Raw genomic sequence first — 16,821 nt, 5'->3', positions numbered from 1 at the left:
CTTGGCTTCTTCAGAGTGGCTCCAGGCCTGTGGCTGTGGTGGGATGAAACACCAGGTTCAGAACTGGGGGATCCATTTGTGTCTTGACTCTGCTACTTGGGGTGCGTGGCTTGACGCAAGTGGCTTAGGTTCTCTGAACTGTGGCTCATGAGTAAAATAGAGATAATGATAATAGAGCTTGAAGGCTTACGGCTCTCCTCCTTTGGTGTCCACCATCCATGCTCCAGCTGTCCTGAATCCTCCTGACTCCTCTGGAGGAACTCAGGCACTCTGCCTCCCTACAGCCTAGCCTGATCTACAACCTCCCTCCCCCAGCAAAACTTTCCTGGGGGACTTTCTGTTCTAAGAGACCGCCTTCCTGCTGGCAGGTAATTATCCAATGAGCTTATTTCTGATAACTTGTCAATACCTGCAGCTCAGCTAGGGTGTTATCCTGTAGAAACATTTGCATTTGGGGGGGGCAGTCAGAGCTTTAAATCGAAAGGGAGGATCCTAGCTCTGCAGCAAGCAAATGAGAGAGAACTTTCTTGGCAGAGTGAAGGGGCCCCTTTGATGTGACCCTTGGATCACACCAGGAAGGAGTTGGTTCTCAAGCCAGGTTTGTACCTAGACAACAAGAGTGAGAGGGCTGTGTGGTACCTGTCGCAGGGAGGCAGTCAGTTAGCTGGTCACCTCTGAGCACTCTTATCTCCCTCACATCAGTTTTCCACACTGCAGCCATGGTGAGTCCTTCAAAACACACAACATCTGATTGAGTCAACCCTCTGCTTAAAACTCTCCAGTGGGTTACATTGCTCTTAAAATAAAACCCCAAATGCTTAATCCAGCCAACCGGGTTCATCACTAGGTGGCTGCCTACCTTCCCAGTCTTACCTCTCCAGGAACTGGCCCCTGCTCTTTGCACTCCCATGCTTGGGTCTCCTCTTATTTCCTAGACAGGTCCTTGTGCCCTCCTACCACAGTCCCTTTGCACAAGCTGCTCTTTCCTTTACTTCTTTCCACACCTGGATCTTTGCCTAGTTACCTCCTCCTCATCCTTCAGATCTCAGGTCCCTCATAGTCCTAGTTGGGTATTTCTCTTCTGTTTTCATCATCTAATTGTGGCTTTTCTTCCAGTTTGTGGTGATTTGCTTAAAATCTTTCTCCTGCCTCAAATGGAAGCTTCAGAAATCAGGATCGTTTTTCTCACCATTACCTGATACATAGACTAGTTGGTGCTCAACAAATATTTGTTGAATGAGCAAACGCACATATGAACGGGGAGGGAGTGGTCAGAAGCAGCTGCAAGTTCAGGAGAGGCATCAGGGAGACTCGGCGGCTGCCCTGTTGGTCCACCTTGCCTCTGTGTGACTGTGCCTGGGCATGCCTGGAGCAGGTAGCTCCTGGCCACAGTCCCAAGGAGGCAGTCTAGGGCTGGCCTTTAAGCCAAGGTGGCCCTATCAGAATTCCCACATCTGACGGAGGAGTGGATTCCATGCACAGGAGGTTGCTCCGCATGAGAAGATCTGAACACATAATGAATTGTTGTTGTTTGCTAGGGCTCCACAGCCCAAATACCACAGTCTGGGTGGCTTAAACAAGTTTGTTTTCTCACAGTTCTGGAGGCTAAAGGTCTAAGAGCCGAATGTCAGCAGGTTTGGTTTCTCCTGAGGGCTTTTTCCTTGCCTTGCAGATGGTGGCCTTCTTGCTGTGTCCTTACATGGGTCTTTTCCTCTGTGCACAGGCTTGTCTGTGAGGACACCAGTCCGATGGGATTAGGGCCCACCCAACAGCCTCACTTTAATTTGGTTGCCTTTTTAAAGACCTTATCTCCAAATATAGCCACATTCTGAGGTACTGGGGGTTAGGACTTAAACATACTTATCTTGGCGGGGGGGGGGGGGGGGGGCGGCGGTGGAGAGACACTTCAGCCCATAACAATGGGTGATGGAAGTGGTTCATGATCTGATCTCAAATTAAAACATCCAGAATAGAAAGCAGCCCCAGAAACGGACCTAAATTATTTTTGAATAAGACCAGCTTCATGACCAAACTTGTCCGAGAAAAAGCACACCACTATGGCCAGGGAACCTGCTACCTATTTCCCCTCAGTTCAGATCACATTTCCACAATCGGTAGGTAGTTTGCTGGGAAGCCATTGCCCACGCTGCCCTGACTCCTTCAGAAGTTAACAGGTAGGCAGACCAGGGCTCCTTTGCATTCAATTCTTCTAGTTCACACCTAGTCCTGCTTTGGGGTAACAGACAAGTGGCCATGGGAAGCTGATTTCCTTTTCTGGGGAAGGAACCTTCAGGGCTGGCTTCTCTGACAGTGGTTCTTCAGAGAAGTGGTTTTGAGGAGGGGTTAGACAAAGTTTGGAAGACAAAGGGTGGGCAGAGAAGCTGTGGAGAGGTATCACCCAGGGAAGCTGGGGAGGAAGCAGACTCCTGTGCCCAGCAGGGTTGGCAGAGTTGGGGAGGCAGGACCTGCTTGCAGGATGAAGAGGGTGGATGGAACACGCATTAAGAAAAACAATTTCAGGATTCTGTACTTTTATTTCATTCACCTTCTTTCAGGCAAGGAGAATGTGAATGGGTGCACACTCATGGTGCTCACTGAGCGCCAGGCCCTGGGGACAGAGAGAGGAGGTAAGGCCCAGTCTCTTGCCTTGAGGAGCACTTCCTAGGTGGGGAGAGGCAAGCGTGCACAGAATGCGACTCACTGTGGTCAGAGCCCAGCCTAGCGCCCAGCATGGAATGATCGAGGTAGCGCAGCATCGAGTCAAGGACGGAGGGGCCCGGGCCTCCTGAGATGGACAGGGCTGATCCCACCTGGGGAGGTATGGAGGAGGGCTTCTCAGAGGAGGCTGAGTAAGGGTTGGGAGTGGGAGGGACAGAACATCACAAGCAAACGAAAGAGCGCTGGCAAAGGCAGGGGACTGCCAGTGGTGTGGGGTCCGTACCCACATGCTCTTAGAGTGTGGGGTCGTGGGCACGTCTGCACCCTGGCCACTTTCCCGATCGTGGCCGACATCTTACTTCGGCCTTCTATTTGTGCTTCAGGCCTCCTGCATTCCAAACCTAATTGGGCATGCCTGCTTGTCCGGTCCTTTATGGTATGCACAACCCTGTCAGCCATCCAAAGACGGTGTGACTGGGAATTTGGTATTAAGCTGTATTATTGAGTTCACAAACTCAATTTACAGAAATCTAACCAAACAAGGGATTTGCAAAACAGTTTCAAACAGAGCAGAGCCAACTACATTCCCCATGACAATCAGCTTGTTTACCCCTCGAAGGTCACTCTAACTGCTGCTGACATGCTCATTTGCATGCCAATACCCAGAATGCTTTTCCAGCCCCACTGAGCTTGGATTCTGCCAGGGAGCTGAAAGGTTTATTTACACATACAATACATGACAACTTCATTTTCCGAAGCATCTTTCATACAAACCGTATCCCCAAAATGCCTTAAGTTGGTGAAAGAATTTCAAAATCCTTTTAGAGGTTAAACCCTTCTTTCTGGGCTGAAGTAGAGTTGAGATAACTGGTACAGGCTCAGATTCACATTTTAATTAAGATACTGGGAGGGAATGGGATTTCACTTGCTCAGCAATGTGTCATAATGTGCTTGCTAGACGGGGCCAAGGTTACGAAGAGAAATCATGTGGCCAAAGAGAGATTAGTGGTTGTCAGAGCAGTATGGAGAGCTCCTGTGCAGACCAAACTAAGGATCACAGAGGTGCTTTCAACTGACTTCCTTTCAACTGACTTCCTTATGGCCGGAATTCCTTTGCATTGGGGCCCGAAAGATGACATGAATATAGGGGCTTTGGCCATAATGCCTCAGGTAGTATAAACATACATGGCTACATGCAATTGTCCAATTTTAAGAGTGTAACAGAAAAAAAAAATGTTGTGAATTGGTAAACTCACAAACTTTCAGGAGCAGTTGGGCTGGGTTTTGATAGCTGTTCCATAGTGAAAGGGGAGACTTCCCTGCCTTTTTCTCCCCAGAGTAAGGCAATAGAAGAGTCCTTTAGGGAAGCCACATTTGAAGGTACTGTGTAGGAAATTGCCAGATTTTGTGTCAAATGCAACTTTTAAAATGGTTTGGTGTCTTATTTTTTGAATCACTTCTGTAGACAGTAGGCTTGAATATTGGGGTGAGTAGGAAAGGAGGCCATGGTGTGAGAGATATCCTGGTTATCTGAGATGGTTATGGTACCCGGACTGTTGCCTTGGATGGACAACAAATTAACAGCTTCCAAAGCTAGCTCATAGAGAGGAGGAAGCATTTTGAAAAGGTTAAGAACATGGGCCCTGAAGTCAGACTCCCAGATCTGGATTCCAGCTTGTCTGCCGGCTAGCAGTATGATCTTGGGGAGCCATTGAAACTCTCTGTGCCTCGCCTCAGTTTTTTTCTACTGTGGAATGGGGATTACAATGATTCCTATGTCATGGAGTTGGTGTGAAGATTAAGAGGGCCAATACATATCTCAGTTAGTGAGCATTCAGTAAGTGCTAAATTATCCAGTAAGTCTTGGCTGTTATTATTTTTAATACCCTACAACAGCCCTTCTCAAATGCTTTGGTCTTGGGACCCCTTAACATTCTTAAAAAGCATAGAGGACTCCAAAGAGCTTTGGTTTATGTGGGATATAGCTATTAAGATTTACTGTATTAGATATTAAAGCAGAAAACTTAAAAATATATTTATTTTAAACAATAAACCCATTCCTAAATGTTTATAATAAAACACAGTCCTGAAATGTTTTATGTAACATTTATGTGAAAATAATAATTTCCAAAACAAAATATTTAATTGAAAGAAAGACATTGTTTTGTATTTTTGCAAATCTCTTTAATGTCTGGCTTCATAGGAGACAGATGAATTCTTGTAATCTCCTCTGCATTCAGTCTTTTGTGATATGTTGTTTTCCTTGAAATATATCAAGAAAATCAGCCTCAGACAGATATGTAGTTGAAAATGGAGGGCTATTTTGATAACCTTTTCATTTAATTACGGGCAGTTTTCTTGAAACTGTACCAAAACATGAAAAGGGGTAGTTTGTTGAATGTTAGTTACAGTGTGGAGTCTGAAATTATATCAATAAAATTTATGTGCTGTTACATTTCAGTCTGCTGGTCTGCCTTATACTTTGAATGGATCTTTTACCCATTCCTGATTTTGTAGCCCCACACATGGATCATCTGGAAAATGTTGGTTCACTGAGTTAATACATCATGCAATGCTGATTCATTTCATTATATAATATTAAAAATTTGTTTGTTAATGTCATCATCTCATTAGAAAAGTCCAAGTATTGAGAAGATGTTAAGTTTGCAGTGATGGGTACATGTATTCCAATGTCCCAATTTTTGCTTAAAACCTCAATTTTATCACCAGCAGCAAATATTGTCAGTTCTTTTTCTTATGGTAACAGGCTTACTTTGTTTTCAAGAAAATGTCTACCAAATACCCAAGTCTGAATAATTAGTTTGCCTGTCAGTTCTTCTTTCATATAAAATGGTTTTCCATGAAAATAAAAAAACAGCTAGGTTAGCTTTCTACGCAACCAATTACTTGAGTGTTTTTTTGCCAAGACTGTTGTTTTTCATACCTTCATTTGCAGCAAGTAAAAAGTTACCATTTCATCTCAGAGAATAATTATTAAAAAGGCATATCTTCAGGGGCGCCTGGGTGGCTCAGTCGTTAAGCGTCTGCCTTCAGCTCAGGTCATGGTCCCAGGGTCCTGGGATTTAGCTCAGAATTGGGCTCCCTGCTCCGTGGGAAGCCTGCTTCTCCCTCTCCCACTCCCCCTGCTTGTGTTCCCTCTCTTGCTGTGTCTCTCTCTGTCAAATAAATAAATAAAATCTTAAAAAAAAGGCATGTCTTCAAAGTTAAAGTCATGTCTTCAAAATTGAGCTTTAATCAAATTATCATTTCAACCATTTTATCAAGAACATTCTTTTTTTTAAGATTTTATTTATTTACTTGACAGAGTGTGCATGAGCAGAGGGAGGGGGAGAGGGAGAAGCAGGCTCCCCGCTGAGCAGGAACGGACCCCCCCCCCCCCCCCCCCGCCATGTGGGACTGATCCCAGGACCCTGGGATCATGACCTGAGCTGAAGGCAGACGCTTAACCGACTGAGCCACCCAGGCGCCCCTATCAAGAATATTCTTAGGTGCAACTAGGTACTGTTTTTCGTTGTTGTTGTGCTGGGTGTGGAGGGGTCAAGAATACAGTGACCACTGCCTTGATTTGTCTAAGGTGCAGGCAGTTTTGCCCACCTTTGCTTCTGCACCATCAATGTAGAGGCCACACAGTGAAAAAGACAACTGAGATCTCAGTATTATTATGGAAATAGTTTTGGCTTCTTGGACCCCCTGCAAGGGTCTCAGTGAAGCCCAGGGATTCGTGGTTCATACTTTGTGAACCACTGCACTATACCCAGGGGTAGTAATTGGTATCCAGAGTGGACATCTGGAGTTTTGTCTGCTCCTCATCCCTTCTTTCCTTCCAGAGACCCAGCCCCCATTTATTGTGTTCAACTGGAGCTTCCAATCATAGGACCCACCCAAGTGCCACCCCTGCCCCCAGTCACAGGATTGGCATGTGACCCAGGCAGAGTCGATCTGTGGCTAGAATGGTCACCGCCGTGGAAAACCTCTGCCACCCCTCTAGGACTGCCACCACGTACCACTTGCCATCACCGTGGGGCTTTGGTCAAGAGAGAGACACTCTTGCTTTTTTGTCAGGGCATTTAGCTGGGATGAAGTAAGCCTGGAACTGATTGTTGCCATCTCCCCTTTTTGCCTACCTCCTAGTCCCACACTACTCCCACCCTGCAAGGAGAAAGCCTGTCCACAGTGTGAAAGAATAAGGCCAACACACAGAGAGGAGCAAAGTCAAAGGATAGGGAGAGAGGGCGAGGTATCTCACCACATTGTCTTGTCCCTGGACCTCCTGAGGACAATTCCATTTGGAACTTAATGGGTTCTGTGAGCTGATAGACACCTTTTAGCTTAAAGTAGTTTGAATTCAGTGTCTGACACTCAACAGAGAGCTGTGATTAGAAGAGTTAGCAAGCGCCATGAGGACATTCTTAACCACTCGGAGAGTCTTCAGGGTGAAGGAGAATTTCAGAGAATGTTTCCTCCCTGTTGGGTCAGAGCAAAGCGTCACAGACTGCACAATTCTGTGAATGTGGGTACAACTCCCTCAAAGGGGCATGGCTAGGCCGTCAGTCAGGGAGGACAAGCAGAGATGTTGTATCCTGAGTCTCCATGCAGGCCTGAGCATGGCTTTCCAGCAGGCATGGAAGCACAATTCCTGCTGTCCCCAGCAGGCCCAGTGCTGCTCCAGGATGAGCCAGCTCATGTTCCAGTTGTGACTCACGCTAGAACAATAGGTGATGAATTTTTTTTAAGATTTTTTATTTATTCACTTGAGACAGAGAGATATATATATAGAGAGAGCATGAGCAGGGGAGAGGCAGAGGCAGAGGGAGAAGCAGGTTCCCCACCGAGCCAGGAGCCAGATGTGGGGCTTGATCCCAGGACCCTGGGAGCTGAGCTGAAGGCAGATGCTTAACCATCTGAGCCACCCAGGCGCCCCGAGAACAACAGGTGATGAATTAAGAAACATCCACCCACGTCTAAATGCTCCGGTGTGGCCAGAGGGAATGCATGGGCAACAACAGTGGTCCAAAAGAGTAGTGGTCCAGGGAATCCTATTTAACTTGTACTGGTCACCTGGTCAGAACCGATATTCAGTTTCAGGGACAGACAGTCATACCTGTCCCAGGTCTGTTCACAATCCCTGGATTGTGTTCTAAATTGCTCATATATGGCATAGATTACCGCATCACTCCAAGTTCTTGGCTGCAAACAACCGAAATGAATTCTAGCTCCTTAAGCAGAACAGGTATTGAATGGAAGGTCATCTGATAGTTCACAGAATCAAGGGGAATGGTTGGAAACCAGGCAGGCAGGAAGAGGAGATATAGCCAAGGTCTCACCACTGGGCAGTCTAGTTAGATGCCACCTCTAGAGCTCCCACCTTGGACTAGCCCTCCCACCATTGTTGTAGGTCATCTGCCATCACTCAGAGGCTCTTAACTTTATGGCCAGACGAAATAATGTCTGACAAGCATCTCCATGTCCCTCTCCTCTAGAGTCAGACTTCTGGGGGAAATGTTGGGCCCAGGTCCTGTGCACCTGCCTGATCAGCTGGGGAAAGGGACAAAAGTTATTATCTAGTCCCCACTAGATCTTCTAGTGAAAAGCGGGACCCTGCCTGGGAGAATTCCCACAACATTCAAATGTCTACCCCAGTGGATGCCTGCTTTCTTCCAGAGCTGACTTTAATTTATATTTGACAAAATAAAATCTAGATGATGATCAGAAAGAGGGGGAATGCTGGTCAGAAAAAGGAAACAAAACAAAACAAAACAAAACACTGATGTCAGTTACATCCCCTCACTTAGGAAGGGGAAACCAAGATCCAGGAAGATCATGATTTGTCCAAAGTTATAGAATTAGTTAGATGCATAACTGGGTCTGGACCTCAAGTTCTTGACTCCTAGTCCGGTGCTCTTTCCTCTGCACTCTTATATTTTTGCATGAGCATGGAATGGCCCAGAGAGCTCTCATCCAGGTCAGAATTTGTGTTCGTTTGCTAAGGCTGCCATACAAAATACCACAGACTGGGTGGCTTAAACAATAGAAATTTATTTTCTCTGTTATGAGGGCCAAAGGTCCCAGATCAATGTGTCAGCAGCTTAGTTTCTTCTGAGACCTCTCTTCTTGGCTTGCAGGTGGTCCCCTTTCCCCTGTGTCTTCACATGGTTGTCCCTTTGTGTGTGCATATATCTGGAGTCTCTCTTATAGACACTAGTCATATTGGGTTAGGGCTCACCCATATGACCTCATTTAATTACCTCTTCAAAGACCCTATTTCCAAATACAGTTACAGTATGAGATACTAGGTTTTGGGGTTCATGATGTAAATTTGGAGGCAAAGGAAGCTCCTCACTGCAGGACTGCCCAAGTAACCCCTACTTGCTCAACTCATACCCAGTTGCCCCCTGACTGTGGTGGCACAAGACAGGACTCCTGAGTGATCACCTTCCTTACCCACTGCTGCCTGAGTGGATGACAAATGGCTCCCTAACATACTTCGGTAGGCACTTCCTCCTTTGAGCTGGGAAGTCCCTCTCACAGATAGCAGCTTGGATGCCAGGCTGGGAGGCCTCAGGGTTAACCCCTTGGATTTCTTTGGTTGTTTCAAAGAAGCCTTCTAGAGCCAGGGCTTGGATTCATAGTGATGGGATAATCTAAAGCAGAACATTCAACTTCAAGATAATCTGTCTCTCCTTCTAGAATCACGAACTTTTTTTTAAACTTTCCTGTTTCAGTATCTCCAACACACACACATTTCTATTAATATATTAGTATTAGAAACTCACCTAGGGATTGCCATATATAAGGCTAGATTCATGAGGTTCTTGCCTCACTGGAATCAGCTTATTCCTTACTCTGTGGGTGAGCTCAGCTCTGAAATAGTCTGGTAAGATAGTTACTCACCCTCATAGTTCTGAGTTAAGGACAGATGGCCCCAGGCAACACTAGTCCATGCTGGTGAGACTTCCAGTAGCCTCCCCCTTACTCATGCCCCTTTTCTTGCCCTTGTACCTCTTCCCTTAGTTCTCAGGGACTTTCTGCTCCTTTGCTCTTCCAGAGTCTTCTCAGAAAGAAATGAATGATGTATTCAATGGCTACTACTCTCAGGGGTACTTGTGTTGAACCAAATATGAGGAGCCTTAGCAAAAAAGAATTGATTTCTAGTATCAAACTTACAGGCATTGACAAAACAGGTAAGGAGTATGCTTCAGGAAGAACCATAATAGTGGTGATGAGTGTGTGTGTGTGAGTGACTGCAGGGATACCACCTCGGGCTCCCTTTAGGCACCACCCATGGACATGACTGAAGGAGGGATCCCAGTTGTCTACAGGTCATGAGACAAATGGATAGAATATTCTTGCAAAGTCTTCGGTGGCTTAGTAAACTCTGCTCACCCAGTAAGACTGTGACCGATTCACCCTTTCAATCCATATGCCCAGTGCTGCATAGACTAGCTGCCGTGCTCCCACTCTGTGGGCATTTTTGGTATCTCCCCTAGTGTCTCCCCCCGCCCCACGAAGGCGCACATATTCAGTGAAGGATAATTGAAAGAAAGGTAGAAAGGTGTGCTCAGAGCTAGGCTACCAAATCCTGGCCCCTGTGGACTGGCAAAAAGATTCAACAGAAAACACATGGGTCTACATCAGTGGTTCTCAACCTTAAGTGTTTTTGCCCCCAGAGGACATTTGACAATATCTGGAAACATCGGTAGTTGTCACCCTGGGGGTGGGGGGGAAGGGGCCCCTTGGCATCTAGTGTGTGGAGGCCAGGGATGCTGCAGAACATCCTGCAATGCACAGGACAGTCTCCCATAAGGAAGAATTATTTGGCCCCAAAATGTCAATAGTGTAGAGGTCAAGGAACTGGTCTAAATGAAGATGGAAGGAGGACTCCAGTTTGGACTTCCATGACTCCCAGCACTGGACAGTGCTTGCAGAGGGAAGCTGTTCCTTATCCTCTGAATGACTAACTGCTGGGAGTCCTGGAAATGTTTGCACTTGTGTGTGTTCTCCAGCCCCTCCGTGATAGATTCAGGTCTGAGCCTGTTTATAAGTGGTCACTTGTATCCTTCGGTAAATTATTCAGCACCAACTATGTCCCAGGCACAGCTATAGGCAGGACAAGTAACAACAACACCTACAACAACATTAGTTACCATTTATTGACATTTGGCAGACTTGTGCTTAGCATTTTATGTGAATTGTATCCTCTAATATTGCACAACACCTGTAAAGGAACTATTTAACGTAATCCCTGTTTACAGAAGAAGAAAGTGAGGTTGAGGAAGAACCAGTGGCTTGCCCAAGATTGTAAGGAAATGGTGGAAATGCATTGCGAAATCATGCACTCGGATTCTAGGGTCCAGACTCCTAGCCACTCAACTGCACAGAGAAAAGAAAGAGGCTGCCCCTGAAATAGAATCAGGCATCTGCATGTGGATTAGCCACACTAAATGGTAATTTCCAGGAAATTTCATTCTAAGTTTTATTTTAATTTCATAATTTGACTTGCAAGCCCCAAATTCCAGCTCAAAAGAGTGTGGGCTCAAACACTGGATTCTGTGTCCCTAGATGAGAAGTTCTGGTTTCGGGTAGCTCCCCGACCGGCCGGATGCGCGCCCTGCCCTCCTCCCAAACCATGCAGCGGAGGAACGACTTCGGTCCCGACCGAGGCAGGGTGAGGAGTGTTTGAACCGAAGCGCGTTGTCCCTCCAAAGCCCATCGGCACTCCTCCAGGCAGCGGCTAGCCGCTGAGAGCTCTTGCGCGCTGCAGCCGCCTCCACGCTCCCCAGCTCTGCGCTCTCGCCACCGCCTTGGTAACCACTGCGGCCGCCGCAAGGAGGCTGCGTTTTCTCCAAACGCTCTCCAGGACAGCCCGTCAGAATGCACCAAGGCTGCTCTTCTGGGAGCGGGACAGGGAAATAAAGCCTTGCATAGGGAAAGCTGAGAGGAAGAAAGGCACGCTCCTAGGAGAACTGCACCCGCTTGGACCCGGCCGGCAGCAGTGGCTCTGCAGCATCTGTGAGCAGCTGGGAACAGGGCGGACCTTGGCATAGGGTGACAAAACTGAAGCATTCGGGCTGAGGAGTACGCTTGAGGTTGGGGGAGAGGGGCGGTGTCCAGCCTCTTCACATTCCCTCCAAGCTCCATTTCCATCTTCCTCTATAGCCACCACACTGTCCCCAAGCCAGGGCCCTAACAGGCCCATCTCCAAAAATGCCTTTCTGGTGGAGAGGTCTGTCACTGAAAGCTGGAGAGAGCCTGTCCCGGTGCACCTGATGACTCCCTCCCATATCCAGGGAAGGAGGTGATTCAACGTGAGCCATTCACCCTTCGCATTCACTGTGCACCTGTTTCCTGAAGGCCGAGCTCCCCGGGGCCCCAAACCTCAGTCAAAGACAGACTGGTGGGTTGCAGGTAGTTAAAGGATAGAAACTTCACTCACCCAAGGGTTCTTAGAACCCAAGGGTTCTTTCTCAGCCGAAAAACTCAGCGTCAGAATCATTGATAATAAAACATTAGTTGGGATTCGATTCACAGTATGCCTCAAAGCACCTTGGCTTCCTTTATATTAGTACAATGCCCCCCTCCTGGGAGTCAGCCGACTGGTCTCGGGTGAGACTGGGGAGGGTGCAGAGAGGCGGGTCAGATCGACTCTCCTCTGTCTCCAGCACAGCCCAGGAGTCTTGTTCCAGGAGGAACCAGGAATGGCCTATGGTGGGAAGCCAGATCGCACCCGCCTTTATTCTAGGAGAGGTGGAGAGAGCGCCTCCTGTTCAGCTTGACTGAAGGAAAAGACCATTTTAGAAATGAACCCCGCCTGTGTTGAGCAACCCCAACTGGAGCGCCTTTCAGGAAAGAGGCATATGTTTGCTTTGCCTGGACATTGGAAGTCCGGGGCTACCCCAGTGTGTGTGTGTGGGGCGGGGGGTGGCAGGGAGATGTCTGGCAGGAAAAGAAGTGGCCCAGGTTTCCAGGAGGCGGAATGGGAGGTTTCTGCAGGTCGTGAGAACCCAGATCCGCTTTCCTGCGCAGCAGAAATACCCAACTTCCGCGGCTGTGCGCTCTCCGCCTGGACGGAAACCCCAGTGCTTCCTTCTCCTCGTCCACAGAACGAGTGAAAACCCCGCATATCTCCCCAAGGAGGATTGGGGTGTGGATTCTAAAGTCGTAGTGGGCTGTGGGGGTGTAAGAAGAATGGGTGAGAACATGGGTACCGGAGGCACGGGCGCCTGCTACACAGGGCCCCCAGAGGGGACCGCGGCGCCAGATCGCTCGGGGTCCTCGGAATCTTGGCAGCACCGTCTGACAGAATTTGCCTCAGAGCAAGCCGAGGGGGCCGTTGCAGAGAAGGCCGCACCATCTTGTTGGGAATTTATCCCTAACAAATACGATAGATAAAAAAATAAATAAAAAAAATAACAAACATGTCAGTCAGAGCGCAGCAAAAGACTGAGTTCTCCGGCTCCTCTCGCGGGAGTTAGTCGCTGCTCATGGGGATGGCGGTCGGGACAACCAAACCCGCAGGGCTGCTGGTGGGGCGGGATCCCCGGCGAGAAGGGGGCGCTGCAGGGGTCTGGACCAGAGGCACCGCGTGGGTGTCCTTCCGACTCGGCTCTCTGCTCTCCCCCACACCCGTGCACCTGGCCAGAGCTCCGCCGGAGACTAGGGAGCGCACGGGGCAAGTGGGGCACAGAAGGCAGAGTCCTCGCGGGGCGGAGGGTGCAGACAAGGGCTGGCGGAGCAGCAAGGTGAGGGGCGAAACCGAGCGTGGAGCTCGGACCTGCCACCCCATCCCCGCCCTGCCCCAGCAGGAAGCCCCAACTCAGGTGGGCGCCTGTGCAGTCCTGAGTGGAGGCCTGGGGTCCAGAGCCACGTGGATTTCTAAGAAAAAAAAGTTTATTTAAAATTTTGTACATAAATAAATAAATAAATATCTTCTGGTATTACAGAGACCGTACAATGACAAGCTAGACCGGGGCGGGGTCGGGGTCTGGGGTCTGGGGAAGAGAGGGGTCGCCGGGAGCGGAGAGCCAGGGTCTCATTTAGGGAAACGCAAAGCGTCTCCGAAACAAAGTGAGTCGGTTTCCCCGACACGGATATCACGGGCGACGATTTCTCTCGTGGGAGAGGAGCTGCAGGGACAGCAAGGCCTGATTGAGGGACAAATGGGCCCCCTGAAACTCGAGGAGGGGACGGAAAGGAAAAGAAAAACAATAACAACAAGAGTTCGCAGATGTGTGTGTATGTCTGTGGTGGGGGGGAGGCGGGGTGGATAAACGACAGCAGTGAAGAAGTGGGGACGGAGAGAAAGATGTAAAAAAAAGGGGGGGTGAGGGTGGGGGTCACAAGCTGGCGTCCGAGGGGTAAGAGGCCCAGCTTGACCCAGGGTGGAGGGGAGTGGAGGACGCGAGAAAGCCTGAGCCAGTCCAGAGAGGTCGGGCGAGGAGGCGCCAGCGGCCAGCAAGGCGCAGGGCCGGCGGGCATGCCCTCCAGGGCCGCTGTGCTGCATCGCTGAGGACTCCAGCGCCTGCAGGATCCACAGCTTGGAGTTCGCTTTGGACGGCTGCGGGCCCTGGGTGGGAATACAAGCGTCAGGTCTCTGCCAAGCCCTTGGCGCTGCCCAGGGCCCGGGACCTCCGCAAACCCTTGCCAAACCCGTGCGTGGCCGCGGTTTGGCAGCGGGTGCCTGGGAACCGGTGCTTCGTCCCACGACCTGTCTTTGAGACGGCAGGGAGGGCCTGGGGTGGGCGACCTGGGGAGGCGCGCGCCTAGGGAGTGACCGTGAGATCCCGGTCATCTTTCCCCGAAGAGGACGGAGACATGGGCAATTCGTCGTCATCCTCGGAGCACTTGGCTGAGGAGAGCGACGCGCATTTGCAGCTTTGCGGTGCGCCAGTGCCCGCGCTCGCGCTCCCGCCGCCGCCGCGGTGGTTGCTGCCTTTGCCCTCCTTCTTGTGCTTCACCCGGCGGTTCTGGAACCAGATCTTCACCTGCTTCTCGGACAGATTCAGGTAGGTGGCGATCTCAATGCGGCGCAGGCGGGACAGGTACATGTTAGAGGCGAACTCGCGCTCCAGCTCTAGTAGCTGCGTGCTGGTGAACGCGGTGCGCATCCTCTTGCTGCTGGGCAGCTGGCTGGAGCTGCTGTCTGGAGGGGGTGGGGTGCAGAGAGGGAAGCGATCATTCTCCTGCGCTGTGGGCCCTATCCTCTCGTACGTGACCAGTAGAATCCCGGGACTTTGGTCTTTCACCTACCTCTTTGCCCCAAACGAGACGCACAGCAGCGCTACCGCGGGCGCCTCCTTGCTAAGCCGCGGGACCCAGATACTCCCAGAGTCACGCAACCCTGGCACTACTTTATGGAGCGCCCTGAACCTCAGCCCTCGTTCGCTCCTGCGCGCCCCCTCCGAGACCTGGACCTCCTGCCCTCCCCCTCCCTCCTGGGTCCTCTCCCAGACCTCCATCGGCACACCACCCTGACTATTCCCCCTCAGGGTCCCAGCATGACTTTCATCGTCCCCAGGACGCCCAGGGACCCTCACCCCCATCCCTGGCTCGCCAACTCTCATCAGGTCACCCATGCCCTGTCCCACTGCGCAGCGATTCGTCTTACCCACGGAGATGCAGTGGAACTGCCTGGGGTCGGGCAGCGGATAGGAGGTCTGGTAGAGCGCGGCGGCGGCAGCGGCGGCAGCGGGGCCGTGAGCGACCCCGGGCGACACGGCCGAGTGCTGGCGGCCTAGGGGCGCGTGGCAGTACTGCGAGCCGAAGGGCGGGAAGGATGCCTTGAGCAGAGGCAGCGCGGGCGGCCCAGGGGGCCCGTGCAGCTGCGAGGCCGTGACGCAAAGGGGGCACACGCACAGCAGCCCGGCCTTGCGCGCGTGGCAGGCGCCGGGCGAGAGGCCGTGCAGCGCGTGCGGCGGGGGCACGGCGTAGGGAAAGAGCGGCGGCGGGCTGCCCTCCGGGGCCTTCTTCTCGCCTGCCTCGCGCAGCACCAGCGAGTCCACCAGGAAGGAGCGCGGCATGGCCCCGGTGCGCTGTCGCCCCGCCGCCAGCCGTCTCTCTGCGCTCCGCGGACTTCGGGACTCTCCACGCCCTTCCCCCGGCCGCGGCCGCGCGCTGTTGCCTGTTCGCTGGAGGCTCAAGGCGCCGCTGAGGCGGAGGCTGAAGCTGCGGCGGCTGCTGCCGCGGGCGCCGCGCGGAGAGCTCGGGGTGCTGGCCAGCGCTAGTGGTGCTGAAAGGCGCCGGCGGCGCCGCTTAAATAGGACTATTGCCATGTGATGGGCTACGCCAGGAGCGGCCGGGGCCTCTCAATAGGGTTTTTGTGCCTTTTCTCTTGGCATTCACTCTGCACGCTTCCTCATTATTTCACTTGTTAACTAAATGAACTGCATAATGTACTCTATTCTTGTCAACCCCACCCACGCCGTAACAGGCGCCCTCGCCCCCTCCTCTCCCTTTTGCGGGTTTATTTTCTCATTCTCCTGCGATTTAATATTCTTTTCTTTCTCTTTATTCCTTACTCCCCTTTGGCTTTGCATTGGCGATCGGCTGGTTTATCTTATTGATTTTGTAGCCCCGCTGCCTCGCTTCCACAGATTCCCATGGGCGCACACCTCCTCTCTGTGCGCACTGGGTCCCTGTCCCCTTCCTTCTCTCATCAACCCCTGCTCCCAAGATCATGGGATCTCCACTCAATTAGCTCAGGTCTGCGTTGTGCACTCCATAGGTGTCCCTACAGCCCGTCTCGGATTTCCACCTGTGGAATCCCTTCCCCTCTTCCTGCATGGGAGGACCCGAACTCCTGCAGGGGGGAGGTGCTGCTGGGGAGAGGGGAAAGGAGTTCAGTATTCCTTATCCACCACTAGCCCCAACGCTGTCTTTCGGCGCTGTCTTAAGTTTCTCCAAAAGTCTTAACTTTGATGCTGCCCTTAACGCCCAGCCTTTGTTCGGTACATGCTAGTCAGCCAGACTTTTCCTTTAAATGACTGGGCTGTGGATGTAAAGTGAACAGCCTCTGAGAGTCACTGACAGAGGCAAGGAATGGGAAATGAAAACCTACACCGCGAAGCTAGAGCATCTCACTAGAAGAGGAGATGTAGGTGCTCTGCGGGGCACAGATCTTTCCGGCGCTCTCTCCACTGTGCCCAC

At 50.9% G+C, this 16,821-nt stretch overlaps 1 protein-coding gene across 1 annotated transcript; it reads right to left on the bottom strand.

Moving 5' to 3' along the window:
- Window positions 1-14,438: 14,438 nt before the first annotated feature.
- GSX1 (GS homeobox 1) lies at window positions 14,439-15,695 on the bottom strand. The gene is made up of 2 exons (XM_028103741.1): window positions 15,284-15,695; window positions 14,439-14,818 (listed from the first exon to the last, which is right to left on the bottom strand). The coding sequence occupies exons 1-2, from the start codon at window positions 15,693-15,695 to the stop codon at window positions 14,439-14,441; spliced, it is 792 nt and encodes a 263-aa protein (XP_027959542.1).
- Between the last annotated feature and the right edge of the window lie 1,126 nt (window positions 15,696-16,821).

Source organism: Eumetopias jubatus, unplaced genomic scaffold (assembly GCF_037043125.1).
Source record: "Eumetopias jubatus isolate StellerSeaLion01/CBP00866 unplaced genomic scaffold, mEumJub1_p1.0 scaffold_3, whole genome shotgun sequence".
In the NCBI taxonomy this organism is placed as follows: Eukaryota; Metazoa; Chordata; class Mammalia; order Carnivora; family Otariidae; genus Eumetopias; species Eumetopias jubatus.
The sequence above is the reverse complement of the archived record's forward strand: the minus strand, read 5'-3'. Positions and strand labels throughout refer to the sequence as shown.